We start from the raw sequence: 25,444 nt of genomic DNA, 5'->3' as shown, positions 1-25,444 counted from the left end.
GGCTCTATAATGTCAATTTATCACAGCAAGTACTGCTACCAAGTACAAATACAAATCATGAAAAAACATCTGTAAGCCCTATAAGCAATTTGTCAAAATACTTTAAAGCACATGTATAATAAATGAAGAACACATGTTTCATATGAACCAAATGAAACTAGAGCTGTACAGAATGCTTTGCCAGAGACTTGAACAGCTGTGGACATCACCTCTCTCTCCCTCTATGCAGCTTTAAAAGGCATTGTTTTCCTTTTAGCTTGACAGGTGATGTTTACAATACTGTCAGTCTTCCCAAAAGACAGCTTCTCCAAAATATCTCTGTAGACTACTTCCATCTCTTTAAATGCTGCCTTTTGATCTTCATTTTAGATATTTGGCACTTTCTGCCGATTTACAAAGGGTTCTCAACTGATTTACAAAGGATCCTCACTGCACCACCCTTGCCAGATTCTAAAAAGATACCAAACACCTACTGTCCTGTACTTATGCATAAATATCAAGCTACACACTGTACAGTATTTTCTGTCTGGTAGCCACAGTTAAGAGGTGGAAAGTTTTGTTACTCGCTCTTCTGTTCAGAGTGTGTGCAAACCCCCACCCCCACCCCCCTTTCTAGGCTCTAAAGAGGTTTGTCGGATTTTCCTGAGCTTGTCCTCTCAACAAGGCTATGTATTTCTTCTTTCTAAACAGAATATAAGCTGGTGACTCTGAAGTCTCTTTGCTATTATATTTTCTGAAACTCAGATTCAGGTCACAGCTTTAGCATTATTCAGAATGATACATTTCTTTACACAGAGAAAGAAATGAGCAATGAAACACCCCAATGATATCAATCAAGCACTGCCACTTCTATGTAAAACCAGGGCAGATGGTATAATTATTTCTCTGTAGTCCTCCTACTCCACCAGTTTTTGCTTTGTTTCTCAGACAACAGCTTCCTGCTTCTCTCATTCCTGTTTCAGATCTCTCTCTGATAATGATTATCAGTGGGAGTAGAAGATGTTTCCTTTTATTAAATCCCCAAATATTACCTCACATACTTTTCAATGTCTACAGTGATTCACCAAAGCTCATAAAGGAGCAACAGCTTTTTTAGTTTATACCTCTGTGTTATAATATATTTTAGTATTAAATTTTGTGTATTCCTTGTAAATATACTATACAGTGTAACATTCAAGACATTTGAATAAATTATAAACATTCCATTACTCAGATGAGTCTAGCATGCATTATAATATATAATAAATTTGCAGCTTTATTTTATTTTGTCTGCTTAACAAAAGTAGCAAGAATGTAAAATGCTTTCTTTAACACTGAACATATGCAATCACCATGTCTATTTAAAAAAAACAACCCACTGACTGTAAGGTAGCTTAAACAGCCCCAAGTGTCCCTGAAGAGCTACTGTGTGCTGTGTAAAAACTGAATAATCCTCCCTATGTCAGAAGGTGACTCTTCAGCTGTTCAGGATCATGAGTTGATATGCTACTACTCATAAAACAAGATTCAAAACACAAGAACATACATTTACGTAAAGATCACTAAGATGGTATTGGAATTAATCTGCAAGAACTGAAAACAACATTGAAACCGATCTAGCAAGAATGCTTCAAAATCAAAACACAAAGAATACAGCAAATTCAGCCCCAAATAAATTCACTGGGAATATGAAATTTTTACATTGTATTTGGCTCATTTTTCTTCTTTTACAAAGACAACTGGAAAAAAGAAATATGTTCAGAACACACTTTCAGTTTAAATACATACTGAACGCAGTATTCATATAACAAGCAGAAGTGCAGTCTCTGCAAAACTATTGCAACTCCTTAGTGCTCAGTGATCCAACTAAAATATATTTATGAAGGCACATTGATAGAAGAAAAACAGTTTCAATCATTTGTGTTTGTTTTAATCATCAGAATAGGGGAATTCACTTTGGCCCCTGTGCTTAAAAAAATATGACTTTGATTTTTAAGACCTTGATATTTTTAATATTTAGTTTTAATATTTACATGGTAGTTTCTTCCCATTCAAGCTCCACATCACCTACAAAAAAAAAAAAGACATATAACATTAACCTACCTTTTAAATAAATGTTAACTAACAGCAGGTAACTTGGCTGAATTTAAAAGATCTCACTGGGAAAAAAGTGGATAGCTTGACCAATGAGTATTACCATGAGGGAAGTTAAAGGGCAGCAAAGTCCTAGAACTTTACACTTCTGAAGCCAACAAATGCTTGTTGCAGTACTCCTTTCTGCTTCTTAGCCTAGACATGTCAATGCACCTGCTATGAAAAAATAATTTTGGGACAATCTGCACCTACTTACCTTCCATGGCATCCAGAGAGTCCATCTTTTGCAGTGCTGAATAATTTACAAAACATATGGGCTGACTGCTTCCCTTGCTTGTCAACAAATCCAGTACACACTGATGCAAAAATATATATTGTGCCTGTAAGATGTGAATTCAAAGATGTTTGATTAGAAGAAAAATGTATTTCTAATAGTAAAAAACTTTTAATTTTTATATAAATGTCCAGATGTTCTTAAAGTAACTGCAGTTTAACTCAGCATTCTCAACACTTTGATAATCGTATCATATACATCTAACCTGATTTAATTAATTATGAGGTATATTGTGTTAAAATTTGCCAAAAGATGTTAATTCTTATGCTCAGTAAAATATATGAAATTATATTAAATGCAACTGAGAATAATAGGTTGTTCCACAATTTTCTGTAAAAGTTTGTTCTATGGGAAGATGTTTGATTATTTTTTGTCACTAGATTCAGACTGAAGATACAGTACCACATAAATGGAACACTTAAATATGAAAACTTTCCTCTTTCTAGCATAAAGAAAACCAGCAGGGTGCACTAAAATACAAAAGTTCAAGTAAATCTGCATGTTCTAGAAGCACGCATCATTGCTAAGAGCAAAACCACACTATTTTTAGTGTTACTTCTTAGACTGTGGCATCATTTTTAAGAGACTAAAATGCAAAGAGTGGGAAACTAAAGTTAATTTGAAACTTCCGAGGACATAGTAACTCCAGGTAACAATTACAGAAAAGAGAAAAATAAAAGGATGAAAACAGATAGAAAGAAATGGATTAAGCATATCTGTACATGGGAGAAATACTGAATGTTCAAAGACTTATGTACGTAGGTGCAGAGAATGAGCCAGATGACCCATATAAGTTTGACTTCTTTGACTTTTGTGCAGATAAATACATTAATTTATATTTTTTGCTCAACAACTGCTATTTTGTTTCAGAACTGTCAACAATTTTCAATTCAAGTGTCTCAGATTTATAAGAGGAATTTATTTACATGGATATGTCTTAGGGCCATGGCTCCAAACCCATAAATATCTAGAACAAACTTTCAAAGGCCCCTGAAGGATACAGTCAACAGGTTATTTGTTGAAACAATAGCATGGCATTACTTCACAGTAGCCTTTGTAGGTGGCTTGGAAAGAAGATGATAAACTTAACAGATCCACTGGACAAATATAGATTTCTAAAATGAAGATCTGAAGTGTCCCTGGAGTTTAGGTTATTCTAATTCAGAAGGCAGACTCTGAAAGCTCCATAATCTGTTGCATTCACAGGGCTACATGTGAGCATGTAGCAATGAAAACCTTAAAGCAGTATATCTGGGGAATGTATGTGTGCCAAAGTATTTTCCCAGTTATAATTAATGACATTCTTAATTATTTGAAGGTTTTTTGTATGGTTGGACGTGGGAGAGAAAACAAAAATTTCACTAAAGAGCAGGTTATGCACTTTACCTGTAGTCCAAAGGCAGGCCTTGCTAATGTACAGGTCGCCAAGCAGAGTACCAGGATACTGAAATTGTTATCTACGTTAGTGAGTTACACAGTGTCTGGGTACATTGTCAGTAAATGAAACCTGATCATCAGAATTACTTCAAATTGTCTGAATGGTCCCTCCCATGGCTTTCATCCATACCAGGAGTTAGTACAAAATGTGAGTTATTCCTTATAGACAGATTGGATGCAGCTAGCTTTTGTGGGGACTATGGTAACTGCAGAGATGTTTAATTGCACACATGTAGGACATTCTGTGCCAGTTGGCTATAGTACCAAAGAATGGCAAAAGGAAAAATATTTTGAAGTTATAAACAAGCAAAAATAGGTCTGAAAGCAACCAATTTTTATTTTACTCATACATCCTGCAAACAGTTTGACTGAGGGATTTGTAAACTGAGTTCTGGAAAGGACTGAGGCTCTTCTCTTAATATCTTCCATGCTGATCACATAAAATCTGAATTATAGACTACTAAGCAGGGTTTTATAACAGAACTGTCAGAATAACTTGACTACAGAATCCCTCATAAAACTTTGCAAGATTCAGTTTTTTTGGGGGTAAGTTTCAGTGCTGATCTGCACCTCATAGTCTTGCAAACATGAGCTAGAAATGACCTGTACAGAACAACCTGTCTCAGGATTTTGCCATGAATATACAGAATAAAACTTCCTGTCTTTGATTTTGTTTGAAATCAGAACTATGAGAGCATCTTCTATTACATTTTGGCACATCTTTTTCTAGCCTTTGCCAAAATATGTAAATGCAGAGGTGAGGAAAAATGAGGCACATTTAAAAAATGTGCACTGATCTTATCAAATGTCTTATTGTTTTAAGGTTTGATTTTGGGAGGCCTCTCATTACATTGTCTTCCAACCTTTGCCATATTTTCAGATGATTCTGTTTGCAGTCAAAAGTGTAAAAACAAAACAAAACAAAACAAACAAAAAAGCATTCATCAGAATTCGTCATCACAGGAAACTCCTGGCAATTGTTTAGCTACATCACGATGTAGAGAACTTCAGACTGTGATAGAAGTAGTTCATAAGCAGAAGGAGGAAGGAGGAAAAAATCAAAGCAATTGGTAATTAGACAGCACTTTACAAGAGACGCAGTGACAGTTTCATTTTTCATCACCACAAGGTCTCACAAAATCTATACTGCAGTTGCTGGAGAAGAGAGGTTAGTCTCCCCTCATATACTCTTATGCACTTCATATATTCTGAAATTATATGGAAGAGCAGAATTGCATTCCTAACAAGTCTCCTGACATCAAATCATTTAAAATCCATCAGCTAGGTAGATGGAAGTTCATCCCATGAACTTGGGATGTGAAGTTGGTAGGTCATGCTGTAGACCCGAATGGCTCAGGTAGCAGCCTTTGGGCTAGAACTGGTCTGCAGGAGGCTTGCCAGCCCACTGCCCCCTCCTGTGCTGGAGAGGCCCTGGCATGCGGTTCTGAGCTGCCAACACTCCCATGTGGGAGCAACGGGAGGAAAAGGCCCCACTAATGCCCCAGCCTCCCAAGTGGCACTTGGCCTACAGCAACGAAAAGGTTGGAACATCCAGTCCAACATTCAAGTTGCTACCATGTTTGCATGCAAGGAAAAAAATAAAATGAGCTAGGAACTGCTTCAAGAGAAAGTTTTTCAAGAGCCTGAACCAGCACTCACTGAAGGCTGATATGAGCAAGAAAAAATCTGTATTAACTTAACTGATATTAGGTGCATATAGGCAAGCTGGCTGAATTGACCAAGGGTTTATAACTTCTATTGTACTGTGAACTATGCTTCAATATAAGTGTTATTTCAGTGATATTTCCTTTTCCAGTCATAGTGGCATCCTGGGTTCTAGAATCAGTGTTGTTAGCTTCAGTTGTGCTAGAATTCATCCCAGATTTGTGTAATGATCCAGATATAACCGTATTAATTGCTTACAGTTTAAAAGTTGAAATAAGTCACTTGAGTCAGGATCATAAGACCAGCTTGCCTCCCATGGGATTTATAACCTCAGTTTCAAGCCTGCCCTGAATTAGATAAGGTTATTAAACCAACAGGAAGGAAAAGAGGGAGAGTGAATACAGCCAGATTTCCATTCCATTAGGCATTTAGGATCAGCTTTAAATTCTGCTGTTGCTCACTTCTGGATAGCCAGACCTCCAAGTACAGGAGAAATCTTTCTTATTCCTAGCAGGTCGCCACTAAGTGATACCAAATTTCTTAAGTCTGCCAGAAATGTGTTTATTTTAGATCCAAAACCCACTACTGCCTTGATTTTACATGTGCTTAATTTTATTCAGACATGTTATTTTATTTGGAGCAATTTAAAAAGAATTAAGGAATTATTAATGAGGTCAGAGGTAAAGGCATATATAAAGGTTTGGAAAACTGTGCGATACGTATGTACGAAAAATACAATTAAGCAGTAAGTAAGGGCAAATTAAATAGTGCATGGGCAAAACCATTTTTATTTAGCACCTGTTTTTCACCCAAAACTTGAAATGAACTTTCTCAAAGTCCTAGAAATTCTGCTTCTGGTTCTAAAAACTAAATATTTCAGCACTTTTTTTCAGAACTGGTCAAGACTTTGCTGGCCAGATTATAATTCAATACATTTAAAACATATGTATGATACTTGCAACCCAAATAGAAGTAGGAATTAGTAGAAAATGTGTTAGGCAGCTGATACTTATGAGATTTTCAGTTTAGTTTTGTAGGAGATCAGATAACTTTTTAACAACAGGAAAACAGAATACAAATACACTGTTATGTCTTACCAGATTCTGTACCATACACATTCTTTCAGTTCTTAACTCAGCTACAAGTCCATAGATATCCACAAAATCATGATCATTTATATGTTGGGTTAAATGGTCAAGTGCAATATAAACTCCTGTTCTTCCAACACCAGCACTGCAAACATAATACACATGGCAAAATAAAGTCTGCATGATGTTCATTGTTTTCTTGTATAAAATATTCCCTCAGAACTTTTTGGTTGAAGAAGATTGATTGTAAAAAGAAAACTTGGGAAAAATTGATGTCTTTTGCACAATTTACTTTTTTTTCCAGTCCCCTTAGTGAATGGAATCAAGTGACATCTGGATCTGAGCCATGTTCTTATTTTGATTTTATATCAGACAAATCAAATTAAATCAAACCTGCATAAGTGGAAAAATGACCCTACAGCTTTTCTGTGAATTTCTTAGAGCTTGCTGATTCAAAGAAAAGAAATCACAAGATATTGTGAAATTGAACTTGAATTCTGTGATGCCTTTTGTATTAGAGACAAACTAACATAGTATCTCGCAAAATATTAAAAGAAAATACTTTTAAAAGGAGGACAGAAGGTGGGTAGGACACACAGGTAGCTAGCATTGTTTTATTTAAGGGTTTGAAAATGAACAGGACTTCTTAAAATCACTACCAGACTTTTAGGCAAATAATGTAACAAATGCAGAGCATATCATTTCAGATAATCAGGAAATGTATAGCAAAACTCTCTTGAACCTGCAAGGTCTAATAAGCAGAATATAACAAATGAGTTTTCTGGATATGAGAACACATGTTGCTGCTTTACAATCACTGTGAATTTCAGCATGGGCAGAATAACTGGCCCATGCTGGTCCCTTTATGTATCTGCATTGTGAAAAGGGGATAAGATTCATTGCAGAGAGACTCCAGGCTATGTAAGTGTCCTCAGCATATGAAGATTCTATATTTCTCTCCTATATTAGTCTCTCTGGCCCCTGCAGTAGAGGAAAATGCCCAACTGTCAAAGACAACAATGTCAAACTAAATGAGAAGGAGGCTTCTCATCATTGATGATACCTGTAGGACACTGAGGACAAATAAAAGAAGCCTCAATGATAACCTCACTGGACAGATTTAGAGAAGAGATTTGTGGCACCAAAAACAGCTTTTCCTTCCACATATTTCCAGACTTGCGTTGAGTGAGAATGAGGCAAAGAATCAGGCCCAGGTCTCTCAGCTCGGATGATTAATTTGGAACATGCCCACTCAGTCAGTGGGAACACTGACCTGCATATAAAATGCGGACACACTCACCACCTTCCTGAAGATTTAGCCTTCCCCGCATGGTTACTCTTTGAAATAGCAATTTAAGGTTGTTCAGTATGACTTTAATGGGAACTATGACAGCTGAATACCTCTAAGCCATTTATTTAGGAGCCTAAATATAGATTTTAGTTGTTTACTAGCATCCAAGTTTGAAATCTGACATATGCAAACCCCTATTTCAATTTGTCATTCTTTCTAGCTCCCAAACAGTTTCTTCCTTGTGCTAATATGTGACATGTTCATTTTAAATACAATTCTAAATAATATTTCTCAATAAGAGGTATAATTGTAATGGAAGTCATTAAAAATCAATACAGCTATTCCTGTTGCTATTCCTCTGCTGACAATAAAGAGGAATCTAGTGGCCTTCTGGAAACTGTTGGACTAACTCTTCCACAGATATCACCTCAGTGGGATTTCCAAGAGTGGAAAGACACATTGGTATTTTACCTCCTAGAAAGGACTGAGGAGCACCGCTAGAGAACCCTACACTGCTGCTCACGCTAGAGCCATTCTGTGCACTTAGTTTTCACTGCTCTTGTTTGGCAGCTTCCCTGGGCATTGACATGCATTTAAAATCATAAGATACTAAATAAAGTTTTGGTGAATACGTTTACCTGCAGTGAACCACCATCGGTGTAGTATCATGTGCTCGGCCTGCACGGATAAGTTTTACAAAATGGATAATTGGTGCAGTAGTTTCGGGGACTCCATGTTCCGGCCAGGAAGTAAAATTGCACTGCCGCACCATCATGCAGTCTCCATGCTGAAAAATATAAAAGAAGACAGTTTTTGCATCAGAGCTATGAAAGAAAATCCAGCAAGCTACATGTAAACTTCTCAGCAACATCACCTAAAAAAGGAAACTCAGAATAGCAAAATAACTATCAGATGTACCAAGGGATAATACGTGGTGCACACATTTTATAGCAATTTCTTTGAGGCAGATGGCATCAAGTCTGTTTCGAGGAAGTATTAATGACTTCAACCAGCAATCACCCTCTTTTTCACTTGAGTCACTATATCAGTGTAATTTGTAGATTACAGGTTGAAGTTTCTAAAGCTGTCTAGAAGTTTAGTGGACTAGGCTGACATTTATTTAGGAGAAGGTTATTCCCCATTGGAATGGTTATAACCATTAGAATGGTTATTCCAATTCTGATCTAGTATGGTCAAGATAAACACAAATATGTTGGTAAACACAAATATATTTTCTATGTGTTCAATGCCCCCTTAATCAGAGCAGCAGCAACAGTAACTCAAAAACCCCAGCTGGTTATGACCTGATTTCTAAATTAATTTTTAAGGACATAAGAATAAAAGCACTGGATCAGGTCAAAGGCCTGTCTAGCCAAATATCCTGTTTTAAACAGTAGCCAAGAAAAAACATTTGGAAAATTTATAAAAACATGACAACAATGTAACAACACTTCAGCAGAATATGGTTTTAGTTCTTAATAGTCTGTTACTCATGAACTGCCTCAGTCAGAGATGGTGTCTTAAAATTAATACCACTGATGAGAATTTTCTTCCATTAATTTCTCCCTGTTTTTGAAGCCCTGTAAGTTTTTCTGCATTCACAATACCCTGCAGCAAGGAGTTCTGCAGTTTAATCAACTGCTCTATAATAAACCAGCTTTTTTTTTTTATTTTGAGCCTACCACTTACTCTTTTTAGAAACACTGAAAAAATGTGAACAATTATGTTTAACAAATACTTTGGGCATTATTATTAAAATTTATTAACATAAAAACAAAAGGACATTTTGGCAATAATTGTAAATGATTTGCCTCATACAGGCTTTTTACTTGCACTGGAAGATCATCAAGAATCCATCCATTTGTGGGTAGAAGAGGAAGCGCACTCCTATAACCAGCAATATGGCACATTTAATGGCATGCTCATAAATGGCATAATTTATTGTGCAGAACAGCTCAGCTACTGTAAATAGAGCACTTAGGCAATCCAGGCTATGCTTTGTTTTCTTTCCAGCCTCACTCTGGCACACACATGTGATTTCACGTTCACTGGCAAGTATTTTTAATCTAAAGAGTCCCTTTACCAGCCTTGGTTACTCTGTGTCTTATTTTAGCTAAAAAATCAGTTTATATCTTCTCTCACTGTCGTTGTTCCATTGTCCTATACTATGTGCACAACATATTCCTGTGGGCTGACAACTGAGACAATCACCTAAGTGGCATGTTCCTTTTGCTACATGCACATGTCACGGGATGGTACTGCATCTTTATATTTGGATAGCCGAGTTCAAGTCCTAGGATCTGGCTGCACTGCATATGGCACAGGTCAGTGTTGGGAGTGAGAAAGAAGACCGGCTTCATCTTGGGTCATTACATCCAGGATTCCTTTCCAAGCCCACCTGCTGGTCTGACTTTTGCTGGTTGCTAATTTTTCCAAAGAGTGGAAACTATAGTTGTGGATCATGACAAAGATTAACATCATCGCTGTACCCCCCCACCCCCCACCCTTCCCAGCAAAGAGAGTGGGAGTAATACTGATGACTCTCATTTATACTGGGTGAATCTCCTGGGGGTGGAGGCCAGTACTGCTGGTGGTACAATGCAAAACAGCTGCGCTACACCAGAGACTCTTGCCCTTTAATCTGAGAGGGATACATTCAAAGGGATTTGTCTGATCCCAGAATGGTTAGGATTACTCCTTTCTAGAAGAGACAACTGAGGTGTCCAAATAGAAACTTTGCCTCCCACCAGACCAGAGGTTCAGTAACCTTGATAGGCCCTTTGTAGCACATGGGACACATATCTGAGATCTTTGTGACTGAAACCTGAGAAAATTCTCACAAAAAGAGCAGGAATGAACACAAAATGCTCAGAAAACCAGGTGGTACATACACATTTAGGATTACAGGAAGAATACTGAGGGTTAGGTGGATGGAATGGAGCAAATCTGATGTTCTCCAAAGTATTGGATGTGTTTAATTCAATCAGCTTCCAGTTCTGGCTTACCCTTTCAATTTTCAGATCTCTGATGGTCCAGTCTATCTGAGTATCTTCCATCAATTTAGTAATCACTATATCCCCAAATACAGTCACTGGTTTATTATCTTCTGGCCAATACTGATGACATCTTATCTGCAGGAAGATGACTACTAATTAACAATGATCATATATAATCCTGACAGAAACTACATGTACAATTATATCATATGCTGTTAATTGGTACACTGGTAACTTACCCGTCCTTTTTCAAAACATTGTGTAAGCATCACAAGTGTTTTTGCTCTAGTCTCCCACACCATTCTCCAGAAATCACCCACTGTTCCTGGTAATGGTCCCTGAGTGGCAATAAACTCATTTGGACATAAATAGCCCTAAGAAGAAGAAAATATTTAATATATAGTGGTTGGTGAGGAAAAAAAGAGCTTGCATGTGACTCACAGTTGTGCCTATATCTACCATGCCTGCAGCTGGATCCGTGTCAGCCATACTAAACTGACTGGTGCAGGGCTGGCTAATCATTACATGCCAGGTGCCCATGGAAGCATAAGACAGTAATGGCATTTTTTCCACTGTGTAGAGCAGTTATGAACCAATGCTATAATAAAGTTTTGGAAATATCATCCTAATAAAAGTGCTATCTTTTAGCAGAGGAATTGCATGGACGTCACGGTCAGTAACTTCCATTAAAAAATATCTAAGTCTTTGTATTAGTCTTACTGCAGATCCTACATGAAGCCACAAAGAACTGTGTCAGGAAGAGGCCAACACAGTAGAATTAAAATAGTGCTAAGGACCAGTAGGGCCAGGGAAACTCCTGAGGAGCGATGCAAGTACTAGTGCAAGCTACATACCACACTGATGACCTTGTTGTTCCAGTGATCCTCAGGGATCTGCTGTAAATTAGGGATGGAACTTACTCAAGCAAATGATCTCTGACAGAAGGTCTTTGAGAAGCCTCCTATAGGGTTGACTTTTTTTCAGTGTTGGCTTCTTCTGTTTAATAATAATTTTATATTATAAATTGATGTAAAACTTGGAGAGAAGGGATTTTGTTGAAAAAAACCTGTAAATGCTGTCAGAACATGTGTTCTCACGGATCTGTATTTTCTTAAGGAAACTAAATGTACCCTGTAGAACTCTAAGCACTATACAAGACTGAAAGTAACAATAGCAATAATAAAAATGACTTTATTCTGTAGAGCTGGCAGTCTGTGGTATCACAGAACTCTGCTTGTTGCTCCAAAAAGCTGCCACAGTGGTTTATAGCACCACCAAAGCTCCTTGTTGGAATTACAGCCCTATAATTCACAGCTGCCTGTTAGTTATTTAATCTATAATATACAAAATAGGTGGCAGTGGGAAACTATGTTAATCCTCCCTACTTTAAGAGTGAGGTGAAGAACTGTAATTCAAGGATACAAGGCTCACAGCTGAGTTGCTCACACACACACACATACACATACACATGCACACAAGCACACACGTGCATGCACTTTGTATATTTACAGCTATATGCATTTATATATTTAAACATCCACAAATATATAGAATGAGAGCATTCAAAGGTCAAAGCTTTAGCCCAGAGCAATGGTAACATTACAGCTGTCCACTCACTGATGAATGGTGACCAAAAGCGAGATGCCTATACGTGGTAAAAACACACAAAATCTCAGCAAGGAACACTCTGCAGCTGTGGTTCTTGCTATAGGCTTTTTGGAAGTTGCTGTTAGTGCTCTGTTTCTAAGCCTTGGCATGTTAGTTAGAGAGAGGCAGGGTAAAGGCTAGGCCATGCTCCAAGCTATCTGGTCACCTTCTCAACAGTTCTGTATATAGTCCCAGAGCCATGTACCAACGTGGCATGGCTATTCTTTTCAGCTACGTGTCAGAATCAGGAAATTCCACACACAGGGAATAAGTAACTTTTGCTAAAGGGAAAGGAAGACACTGTTGAGATAAGACACCCATTCTCAGCTCTGCTGCTGATTCCCTGTGAACAAGTATTTCAGTTATTTGAAAAATAACTCTTTATTTCTACTAGCCATTGTATCATCTATTTAAACTACAGTCTGCATGTCTTGCTGTGTGTTTTTTCAGTGCTGTGTGCAAATGGGGTCTTGACCTCACTTCAGACCACTAGTCACTGCTACAATGAAATAAATGCGTAATTTTAATATGAGTAATATTTTGAGCTTCAACAGGACAAAAACAAGATAGGCAAGACTAGAGACAGAAAAATATAGATGAAAGAATTTATTGAGAACACAATTAGAAAATGGAAGATTTAGGAAGAAAGCCGAGGTTGAGAAATAGCATATTGGCTGCTTCTTCAAGAAGCACATTTACATTTTCCTCCAACATAACTTTCATACAATAATAAGGGCATACAACCCCCCTCCCATCCAAATTGTTAGCCCTTGTTATGAAACTGTTCAGTTCAGTTATCTTTACATTGTTCTTTTTGTATACAATAGCTCCAGCTGCCGAATCAAGAGACAAAATAATGCCTGCCTCTAAACAGTTGACCTCAGTGGAAGTTCCAAAATTGTCTTTCATGATAGCAGTGGGAGGCAAATTTATGTAAAGTAATTTGCTGGGCACAGTTTTGATTATTACCGAAAATCATTGCCCAACAATGAAAATGGGAGACTTTATATTTTTTAACTGGTCATGCTCAATGCCACACAATCACCTGAACAACACCATAGCAACAGGAGCTGTAATGAACAAAAAATTAGAATCCCATTCTTATTGCAAGTTCTTTTTTTTTTTGACTCTCTCTTGTACAAGAAAATAAAAATAGTAAAAATGTGGGAGACTTTCTACTTACAGATACATAGCTGGCATTAATGTAGTCAGATCCGGGAATACCAGCATCAGGCATCAGTTTTACTCTGTTGTTGTTATCTATCATGGAATTAAAGTCTAGTTAACTAAAAAGTTTGTTTAAAAATCACAGACACATGTAACAAATATCCCTGGAGTGCTAAGAATTCAAAAATAATCTTAGTGTTGTTAATCCAAGAACACTTGACATAGTAGAACACTATTTACAGTGATTATTTAATCAATGTCTATTATTGTACAGTCATCCTTTAATGTCCCAGATATATTTTAATATAATTCTTTTTTATTAAAATGGTGAATGCCCCCAAACCTCAAATTTGATGTGTATGGGAGGATCTTGTGCCTAACAGTAACCAGTTTTCTTTAAAGCATGCTGCTTTAGCACAGGCAACCTCCATATGAATCAGACAGCAGGATGAGGAGATTGACAATCTTTCCTATATACTTGGTGTCTAGGTCATAGAATTGAGCCGGATCTTGGCACTTTAAAAATTCTCCTTTATATAAGGTAAACTCATTATTACAGAAAAGTTTGGTTAAAAGAAGACTAAATAAAAAATGAGTGAGAGTTTCTGATTTGGGCCCACAGTGAGTATGTAGAAATGATGAAAAACAGGAAAGATGTCATAGGTGAATAAGTAAATGCTGAAACCAAACATTCCAAATGTTGATGGTTGGTCCTCAACTTGATTAAAAAAAATGAGAATACAAAGTTAACGATTTATGAAACTCATCTGTCTATATTTTATTGTGTGCAATGAATATGAATTTTTAGTGACTGTAATTTAGAATATGTGTAAAAGCAAAAGTAGTAGATAACAGAAGCAGCTGTTCTGAAAAGTTAATAGCACAAAACATAGCATTATTAACCAAGGAATGCCATGCTCTCCATCTCACATCACAGCTAATGCTTAAAATAATAATGACATTTCTTGTCTTATTAACTGAAAAATGAAGCAGTGTTGAGTACAGAGAGACAGACTGCTGTCTCCTGTGATAAAATCTAGCCTTGGCTTATAAATTATCATACACTCACTCTGATCTTCTATGGAACCCTTGCAGCACATTTACACGTATCCACAAGAAAGCATACCCAGGCTTCTGGGGTAGCTGAATGTACAAACATGTAGATTTTATATGTTTAAAAAATCTACTTCTCACTAAAGGGAGAAAACAGGAAGAATATTAAAGAGTTTGCTACATGGGTTGAATTACAAAGCTAAGAAACTAGTCAGGCTACGGTTTCTTGCACTTGCATTATAAAGCCTGTGAGAGCAAGTTGAAAGCAACTTTCCTTAAAAGTTACTTTCTTAAAAAAAAAAAAAGCAAAAATGAAAACAAAAACATAGACTGCTTGACAGAAATTCAGAATTTCATAATGTGGACATCATTGCATTAACATATCAAAGACAGATCAAGCAAAAATACAGTTGCATTCCAAATATATGCTGTACTATCGTAGGTAGAGAGCAAAATGGAGGAGTTGATTAGTAAACACACATACACGGCTTTATGTTTGCGAAACGATTCTTAGACCTGTTCCAAGGCAGATCAGCATCTGTTGAAGCAAGGTCTTCAAGAAACTTGGGAAGCTCCTGTAAAGGAATAATTGCTTGTTAGCAAACCTTTGCATTTTACCAGCAGTAAACACCAAAAATGGATCAATAGCAATTTCCCCTGAGACAATCACCCCAGTAAGAGGAAGGCTCTTTTAGTTCTGCAGCACACTGCATTTCTAAGAACAGCTGGAAGCATTACAGAAGCATTTCACCTCACTGTCAACCCTAGTTACATCAGCAATGTCAGATGCAGCACTGCAGAAAATGCTGTCAAGTTGAACAGTTAAAGCTTACATGAACTTTCACCTTAAAAGTCTGGATAAAGTCAGCCTGTCACCTTTTGTGTTTTTTTCCCTCATCTTTTCATGAAGTCGCATATGTGGTAACCATGTCCTACTGACTCAGCCTTATTTCTGAATAATGCCTTTTCCTAACTCCTGGAGCTTGGGAGAGCTCTTGCCACAGCATGAGAACTGATGAGCATTTAATCAAGTCGAGACAACTGGCAATCAGTTACTGTTCACGGGACTGTGTCTGAAAGGGGTGGGAAGAGTTATTTTTGGTTGGACCACACTTTCATAACTGGTCATTAGTTCTATCACTCAAGGTCAGAGATGGCTAAATCATTCATATTGAGGAATTTATTTGATGGGGGGGGTGTATACATAAATATGTATAATTTCCCAAGCTGAGTAAAACAGTGGAAACAATTTCATGACTTGTTAATGGAGGCAACTTATTAACGTGATGATCTCACAACAGGGATGAAAGAATAGAAAACTCTTAAAGAAGCCAGAATTTAGCCAATTTGTTCTGTTCCTGTGTTATCAAGAACTAGACTAACTTTAATAATAATTTTCCTCATTTGATAAATGTTACATGCAAGTTTCTTTCAACTTTTAACTAAGATACAAATGAGATCTGCCCATCGCTTTGAATCTGTATAAACAAAATTTTGCATTTTTGCTATGTAATCCACTCCACTTTGTCTTTTAATCTTACTGACTAATCTCTACATGGGCTAGTTCCAAATGTAGGGCAGACAGCCCTACAATCAGATTCAATGTTAATTATTTTCAAGTGCTCTTTTGCCCAAGTACTTGAGACAGTTTCCTTTCGAGAAATAAAATTTAATGAGCAAATATTAGCAAAACAAAAAAAATAAATAAATAAAAGAGGTCATGAATAATGGAAAAAGCATGTGTTTTTTATTCCAGTGATTCTTCTTTCATTCTTAATTCAAATATTTTGTCAGTTGTATTTGATGGATTTTGATGGGTTCAGATATTAAGAACACCATCTTTTCAATATAAGCATTAACAAAATGTGATAATTTAAAAATTGACATAATGAACCAAATCAGTAATCCATCTAATCTGATATCCTATTTCCTACAATGGCAAATGCCTGACATACAGATGAGAGCTCAAAACCCTTGAACTGTATCATGTGCAATATTATCCCCTGGGAAATTTTTTTTTATCACCAGTTGACAAAAAGTCCAGGGCCTGAAGCATTAGGACTACTTTGCTTTTATAATTGTATCCTTGATAGTATAGCTGCAAGTGCTTTTCAACAGGAAGAGAAAGATGGTTTCATGATGAAAGCAAAGGACTTTAAGTCAAGAGACCTTCCTAGCTCTGACACATATTTCCTGCGGGAAAGAATTAGGGGAAGAATTGCAGAGAAAAATTAGACACTCATCTCACTTTGAAAATTAACAAGGGACTAGTTCCCATCCATGCCCTTCAAAATCTCTTTCACTATCTATGGTTTTCCAGGGATGAAAAGTCTCTGATTTTACCCCCTTCTTCTGAAAGGAAAATTTCTGAATTAAAAACGCCTTATAAATGAATGGCTGACACTATTCAAATTATATCAGTATGTTAAAGAACTAAACAATATGGTCAATAGATTTGAAGTAAATATAAAGCTAAACAAAAGACTGTAACATACTATAGAAAATTAAATATTTTAAAGTAATGTACTTATTATTTTAGAATCTTGTCTTTGAATCAACCTCTGCCATACTTAGAGCAAATTTTTTCTACCTGTTCAGCTGCTCCTCTCTTTTTTCTCAATACTCTATTAAAGAAGTAAGGCCCCAATCCTATGACTGAACCTAGAGAAAGATCCCTGTTCTCTGACAGAGTGGAGTGACTTCTATGAATTCCTGTCAGGATTTGATAAGAACAGTAAAACATAGCCAAGGATGGAGAAGTTAAAATTCCCCCTATTCAGAAAGCTGAAACTCTCTCACAGAATTTCTGTCATTGGATTTTGCAGGGAGGAAGAAATTTGATAAAATGTCTGTGGCATTTTGTACGTGTATGGGTCATGGCAGACCATATCACATGCATGGCCTGTGAACTTTAACTTGCCTCATTTGCCTCATTCCTGTGAGTCTAAGCTTGCCAGTTAATTAGTACAGAAGTAGTACTGTTGTACAGTACTCTGTAGTCAAGAGGAAATACAGAAGCAGACTGTGTTGTTGTTGTAATGATGCTCCCATATCTGAAGGAGTGCTTAAAGGTCTTGTACCAGTTCTCTGCATCAGTATGGATTTCAGTCTAAATGGTTATTTTCAGAATTGGAGAAAGACTATTTGAATTCCCAGATTCAATAACAATTTGTTGCAGAAACTGTATTTCTTTGCAGACTCATGAACCTTTTAAATAATTCATTTGCATTAAGTTTACCGTAGAACTTCATGGTACTGTGGTGACATCTGGAAGTATTTTGCTTTTTTATTAGTGCTGACAAAATGTATTATAAAACTCTGATAGAAGTATTTCTGTTTCAGAGATTTACCAGTTACTAGGAAACTTGATTTCCCAAAGGCATTAAAAGATAGTATCTCCGAAAAAGCTGGAAGTTTGAAGATCAGCTAGGTGGTACCCAACATCAGTTACTGTGGCTCCCTACTGTTTCTTTAGACTTGTCTTTTCTGATCAGCCATGGATCCAGATCCATTCTCAGATCCAGATTCTCTTCTCATCATGTTGACGCACAAGCCCACTTGCACACGCGGACTGAGATCACACACGGACTGAGATCACACACGGACTGAGATCAGACTCTGGAGATCTCTAGGCACTGCAGCTATGTCAGTCCAGTAAACTAAATATGCCCAGGAATGTCCCTGGATTCCAAGACTAGCTGAAATGGAGGGAGCTGCATCTATGCTAGCAAAGCTGTTGATTATAAACTGACTACATAATTTTAGCTAAATGAGATTTCAGCTACTTGTATTTGTCTAACTTTCAAATGGATTGCCAACATTTCTACTTGATAAAATACTGTTATTAGTTTTAAGTTTTAAGGCATTACAATGCTGTAATGTTTATCCCAATGTGGTTCACACCTAAAAAAAGTAATAGTAGAAATTTTCCAGTGATGAACATTAATATGTGAAAATGTTATTGCTAGTAAAGCTTTTCATCTGTTCAGTCATGCATAATATAATTATAATCACTCTTGTTCAAGTGAAATAACACTTCTACTCTTGGAAAAAAATAGTTCTCCTTACTTTATTGCTCAGAGAATTTTATGGTGCTTTTTATTATTAAATCCAGACCAATTCTATTTAAAGAGCATAACCAAAAAGCTGTAGGAAATACCATTAATCTTTTCACACTTTTGTTGGTTTTTCCTTAGAGACTGAAATATTATAATCTAGCAGAAGAAAAGCCAACTGTTGAGTCTTCAGTTTTGCTAATCCAAATGCTAACCAATTTATGGTAAATCTATAAATCCAAAATAATAAAGGCACTGGAGACTGACAAATTATTTTTGTGAAAGCATATGACTCTAAGTGTTAAAAATGATGACGATGATGATGATAAAGGTTCTGAAACAACAATAAGAGCAGAGATTGTTGAGAAAAAATATGATAACCATAAAAATGCTACTTAACAAAAACAGTGAAAACTTTGAGGTTTAAATTTGAAATTATATATGCATTATATAAATGTCATGTATATTTTGAAAGCTGGTGGCTTTTAAGAAAGAAGCACAGGCTTGCTAAGTTGATCTATTCACATAAGAAGATGGAGACTATTCTCAAGAGCAAGATGGGTATGACCTATTATTTGTAAAGGAGTGAAACTACTATGCATAAACTTTACACTGTCCCTACTGAAGCTTACGAAAGAAAAACACTCCCGAAGTCCATGGCAATACAACTAGGGCTTGACCATTTTGCCAAATAAATGCCAGCTGTGTTTTTGGGGTCATCATCACTCAGGAAAATGAGCTTATTTAAAGCAATTAAATATATTTGTGTAGATGTAGACAAAGTATTTCTAAATAAACTATTCTCAATTGAACTACATATGCATCACTATATATGTAAAAACATTTAAATATTATGGGGTTCTTGCAAAGATGGGAGTCTAGAGAAGATCACCTTTTGCTGACACTTAGGTGAATAATTCTGATCAGGTTGCACTGTAGACTGCACAATCCAAATCAGTGTAATATTACTTTCTAAACAATCAACCTGGTAATTGGGTATTGATTATCAAGGCCAGAGTCCTCCACGGCCTTGCCTGCTTAAAATGGACATGAAATGTGAAACATGAAACGACTGAAGGTCTTGCGATGTTGTGACAACTGCTAGCAACATACCGAAAATTCTTCTTGAAACTTTAGGTTGTTGTTTGTGCAAAGCTCTTCAACATGTTGTAGGAAGGATTTCTTGCTTATTGGCCTGAAAGTAATGACAGAGGAATTAGAAACCTATGGGGGATTTTTTTGTCATTGCTTCTAATTTTTATTTAACTACAGTTCTTTATTAAACAATATTTTCCAGTTAAATAGCAATGGATATTTATGAACAGAAAATTATAAATTGCTTATAGCATGCTTATTTGATTTATTTTTGATCACATAAAAATAAAAGCATTTTCTCCCTCTATTGTTTCTCCTCATCAAATTTTTAAGTTGCTAGTGTTAACAGTACTGCTGGGTAGGATTTTTTTTTTTTTTTTTAGGCAACAGCACTACAATGCAAGGTTTCAACATTAATGGAAGTTTTGTAAAGTTATCATTGCATTCTGAAGTACATAATTCTTCTTTGTCGCACAGAAAACATTTTATACATTGCAAGGCTTTAGACATATAAAATATTGCAGTGACCTCATTCTCATAATGACATGGTTTTTAAACCCCAAGGAGTTTAAATATCCCTGTATTACTTCCCAAGCTAAAACACAGACATGCAGGCTTCACCCCAGAGAGAGAGAAGGCATTTCTCCAGTTACCATGCAATTAGTCATGCTTTTATGATTTATACGCGGCTTGGAGTTTTTTCTAATAAACATAGAAGAGGGAACCACACATTAAGACTCACCAGTGACCACAATATAAAAATTTTTAATCAACTTACTTGATGGATTTTCTATAACTAAGTAACCTGCAACAGAGATTTTTGTTAAATGTAGCAAGCTGTGAGTTAACCAATAAAGTGCATGTTGATAGGTTTTATATGAAAAATTTAAGTTGGAACCAGATTTATTTCTCTAATGGATTCAAATACAATAGTACTTCAGATATCTTGTGTGATTGTCTTGCTTAGTTTTTAACTCATGAACTGATAGATATTGTAGCAACAGTTTCTATGATTCTCTTCAGATCATTTTACAATGTTCTGGACTCATATGGGCTGGGGAAATCCACACCTCCAGCACATCACTTAATGTCCATTGACACACTTCATTATACACTATGCACTCAGTGTCATTCTTCTAAGGGCAGTTTCAGAGAATCAGGATGGGTTTCAGCTGACTGAATGCTGACACCTGAGCTAAGCACTCTAGATTCCTTTTATAATCAATGAAGAGAAATAGACATGATTTCATCTCATCTCAAGCGGATATCTAAAATAAGTCACAGATGAATCATGCCATTAATGTGACTATTTGTGCCCAGTGAGCTTAGGATGACTTGCTGAATTTCATGTGCATGAAGCTGGGTGAGATAAATTTTATTTTCAATGCTCAATCTAGGTAGCATGGCTAAAGATTTGGGTTCCAAATGATCTTGTATCCCAGGGCATCCAGTAATTCTGGAAAGCTCCAGAAACCTACTTAGCACATACGACTTGTGGTTGCTCAGGATGTTTTTAAAACTAATGGAGGCGTTACAGAAGCCAAACAGCTGGGACCAAGATTTTAAAAATGAGTGCCTGTTTTTAATCTCCATTTTTACATACTGGCCTAACTTCAGTTATGTTTCTGGTCCATAACGATTTTGAAAACTGTGCTACACATTAAATCTTTAATCTGATCCCACAGCAGGTTTCATGAGGATCTGCAACCTAAGATCCATTGGTGGGGAACTTTCAGATGGCCTTGAAACCTGGTCATCAACAGCACCTCTGAATCCTTTCCCAGAATGTCTCAACATTACGGATTTAGAAGCCCAATTTCAGGCCCTCAGTCTCCCAGAGCTTGTCTAAAAGACCAAGACAAAAAGTTTGAAATAATACATTTTAAAAGATAACTTGTCCCTTCAGAAAAGCTCTAAGTATACCTTTTACACGTATCTCTCCAAAAATCATACATGTTTACAAACAAATGTTACAGAAACTATTCTATAGTACAAATATAAACATCTACTACTGCTGTAATTTTAGTAGGAAAGACAATAATTTGCTTTAAAAATACTTGGTTTTATGAAGTTATTAATAAATATTTAAAATATAAACTAGAGAATAAAATGTGATCAATACAATTTTTGAACAATTTATTATTAAGCATCAGAGAAGTTAATTTCAAAGCTACTAAAGATGCCTTTGTGGTACATACTTTGTTATGACAATTTTCTTCAAATAAAGTGAATTGGCTACAAAAGACTTGGGTTAGTCTCACTAAAGTAAAAAGAAATTTAAGGATTCACATAAAAAGGCTCATACTCAAAATGCTCACTTGGACAACTGAAGAAAAGCTTTAGACTGAAAAAGAAAATAAGAGGGAAATACAAAAGCCAAAGCATGAAACTCTTTATTAATGGAGAATATTTAGAAATTTAGCTAGTGCTTCTTGTATCACTTATGTTGCTTGTGTTACCTGGCAGATAAAACTACCTTCTAGTAACACTGGCAACATTAAAGAGCTCAAGTTTTCTCAAGGAGAAAGTATTCTAACTAACTGTACTGAGCACAAATACATTTGCCTTTGAGCAGAAAATACTATTTTCCATAGGACTTTTTCAGGACAAAACACTAATCAGGCACTGCAAAGAAAAAAACACCTGTTTTTCCTTATAATTAGCCTATCTTCACCATAACAATAGAATAAAAGTCATCTCCCATTTGATCTCCTAGTAATTTGGGGGATACCGTTGGTTTTAATCCTCTGGAAGTGACAGCAATTAGAGGCTTACTGCACTGTAGTTCCGTCATTAGGGAATAAAAATTACATCTATACTGCACATAAGCAACCTGAATATGCCATATAGTGCTTCAGTGCTGAAGGTACACAGATCCAACAGCAAAGAACTTAGAGACAAGCAGCACCTTTAACGCAAACTTACACAGTAATATTTCCATTTTTATTTTCGTTCAAAGCAGGGAAGTGAAGTGCTGAAAAAGCACAGAAAATGAACTAAACAGTCAGTCCTACATATGGTGCTTTCTAGTGCATTTTTAATATTATTAACAGGTGACTTCTTTTTAAGACATAATCTTATGTTACCTTTCATAAGCACTGAACATTTTTAAAGAAATAAGGCACCTATAGTTTGACACTTCAATCTATATATGGATAACGAAATGAAGAACTTGATTTTTAGAACTCCTGAATTCTCACACTTCTGTTGGTAGCAAGTGCATATTACAGTGGCTTGGCAGCTTAGAAAATAAGAATTTAATCTAAATGCTTACATGTAAGTTAATATCTAACTCAAAGACTGTGGCAAAGATGTTGGCTTTGCTGTGTAAGAATCTTTAGAAGGATTGAACTGTGCGCTCGCTACTGGCTTGCAAAAGACAGCTATGCTCAACGTCAGCATCAGGCTTCAAAAACGAGCATATTTTTCTCAGTATCTTGAGAATGAAATATGTAGCAATAATCTTAAAGCATTTCATTAATGAACAAATGCTGGTCCACCAGTAATTTTGTTCTCCATGTTTGCCAGTCTTCTGTATAAAACATAAAGATATAGATATTGCTATATCTTGATGAACATAGTTTAAAATCAAACTATGAAGTTGCAAATTTCCCTATTTCAACTGGACAGTTCAAGATTCCCATTTGCTCTGACTTTGAAACCAGGAAAGAAAAACATTATCTAAGATAAAGAATGCTTTACTGCTTTAAATCTGATTTGCTTTTTAAACAGTGTATTGTTTCATGTATGGGATTTTTTTGAAGTCTATCAAAAATCTGAATCCCACTCAGATTACTTATGATAGAGCTAGAAAGAAGCCATTTATTTGTGTTGGCAGTGGTAACTGAAGACCATATTGTCACACAGACTCAGCTTTCTCTCTGGGTCAATCATCTGAAATCCACAGGGAATTAAAACTTCTTCCAAATGGAAAGCAACAGAAATGAGTATGTAGGCAAAAGGCTTAACTCAGAATCACCATTGACACTTGCTAGGAACAAGGGAAGAACTAATTTTTAGCAAGTTAATTGAAAGCAATACGGAGCTTAACCCCTCCTGAATGTTCAAGGGCTATGGAAAGAGAACACATTTTCATTTCTTCCATTGTACTAGGATATATACAGTCTTAAGCCTTGTACTCTTGGGATACAAAGCTCAGGGAGTCTATTAGTGATAGCTGATTCCTGAAGGGAAACTTGTTGAAGAAAAAGGTAAGGCAAGAGCCATGCAGGCTGGCCTAGGAAAAGTAATGTGTGTGCAGAAGTGTTGTCTCAAGCACAGACACCTACTGAATGTAGAATATACAGGAAGGGTGAGACGAGACAATAATTTAATATACAATACTTTTTCCATGAAGACCTCTAAATGTCTGGTACTTGCAAGAGTTACAGGGTCTGTACTTAAGGAATATTTCTTCTAGATCTGTTTTCTTCACTTGCCTGACAAACTCTTTTAAAGGGAATGAAACAAAAGCCTCAGAGCATCCATTACAAGGCGTAACTTCTGAAGGAAAGTTTTAAGAAACAGGGATGTAGATGGCTTTATCCTTGCAGCAGAAACCACTGTGAAAATAGGGTGTCAGGTAAGATCTCTGTCAGGTAAACATCTGGAACAAGGAAGAGTGATTTGTCACTAACTACGTAGGCACTGAAAAGTTTTTGACAGAATCCATTCACAGCAGATAAGTGTTTGTCTTGAACAGTGGACTGTTGAACACTGTGGACAAGTTACAAAAAATAAGTGATGAGAGGCCCCAGTACATGTATAGTTAGTGTGCTTTGTGAACTGATGTTTAATCCAGTCAAGACTGATAGGCTGTATGTTTAAAACATAGTTTTATTTTTTATATTATTGCCTGTCTCATATCATCCCCATCATCATGGAAACCAATGTATTTCTTAAACATTCAAAGTCTGCATTTTAGATTCATAAAGCAGATCTCATTTTCCACTGAATTTGGTAGAACATAAATCCCTGAATGCCTTCTGAAGCTAGGTCTCATTAATTATTTGCCTCACAAAAGCTTTCTGGGAGATGGCATATGTGAATCAGCCAGTATTAGTTATTTTCAGAGACTGATGTTTTTCAAGTAATTTTTTTTCCTGATGACATTCTTTCAAAAATTATTTCAGGGACTGTGATTTGCCATGAGTTTCCCAATTTTAAAAAATGTTGTCTCAAAAAAAAGTTTCAAAATTGGCAAAATGGGATGTTTGGCATTTTTAAATTTGATATTTTTTCTATTTAAACTGACTTTCCATTTAGTAATGAAACCTAATTCATACTAAAGAAACAGTTATAAAAATGTATGAAATAAAATGTTTCCATTTAAATATATTAAATTTCTACTGAGTTCTGGTTCATTAAAATTTTCAAGCTTTTGAATTTTTGATATGTTGAGAATGAAAAAAAGCTATTTCTGAAGTCTTATTCTTACAGAAAAGGAAAATTTTCTTCTACTCCTTCCTACTTATTATGTGGTCCCAGCAGTACAAAGTTTCCAAGAGCATGAGCCCAGATCATAGGGCATGATCCCCTAAATA

At 36.1% G+C, this 25,444-nt stretch overlaps 1 protein-coding gene across 1 annotated transcript in view; it reads right to left on the bottom strand.

Moving 5' to 3' along the window:
• Window positions 1-2,008: 2,008 nt before the first annotated feature.
• The window catches only part of PTPRQ (protein tyrosine phosphatase, receptor type Q), a 109,996-nt gene continuing 86,560 nt past the window's right edge, over window positions 2,009-25,444 (bottom strand). Inside the window, exons 36-45 of the mRNA XM_026060176.1 lie at window positions 20,680-20,706; window positions 19,920-20,001; window positions 15,236-15,326; window positions 13,715-13,791; window positions 11,124-11,258; window positions 10,894-11,019; window positions 8,527-8,675; window positions 6,607-6,742; window positions 2,330-2,453; window positions 2,009-2,046 (exon numbers count right to left, since the gene is read on the bottom strand). Coding sequence (XP_025915961.1) covers window positions 2,009-2,046; window positions 2,330-2,453; window positions 6,607-6,742; window positions 8,527-8,675; window positions 10,894-11,019; window positions 11,124-11,258; window positions 13,715-13,791; window positions 15,236-15,326; window positions 19,920-20,001; window positions 20,680-20,706 — 985 coding nt within the window. The remainder of the gene's footprint in view (window positions 2,047-2,329; window positions 2,454-6,606; window positions 6,743-8,526; window positions 8,676-10,893; window positions 11,020-11,123; window positions 11,259-13,714; window positions 13,792-15,235; window positions 15,327-19,919; window positions 20,002-20,679; window positions 20,707-25,444) is intronic.

The sequence above is a fragment of the Apteryx rowi genome, unplaced genomic scaffold, assembly GCF_003343035.1.
Source record: "Apteryx rowi isolate R43461 unplaced genomic scaffold, aptRow1 scaffold_166, whole genome shotgun sequence".
Classification (NCBI taxonomy): Eukaryota; Metazoa; Chordata; class Aves; order Apterygiformes; family Apterygidae; genus Apteryx; species Apteryx rowi.
This window is presented reverse-complemented; position numbering and strand designations above follow the sequence as displayed.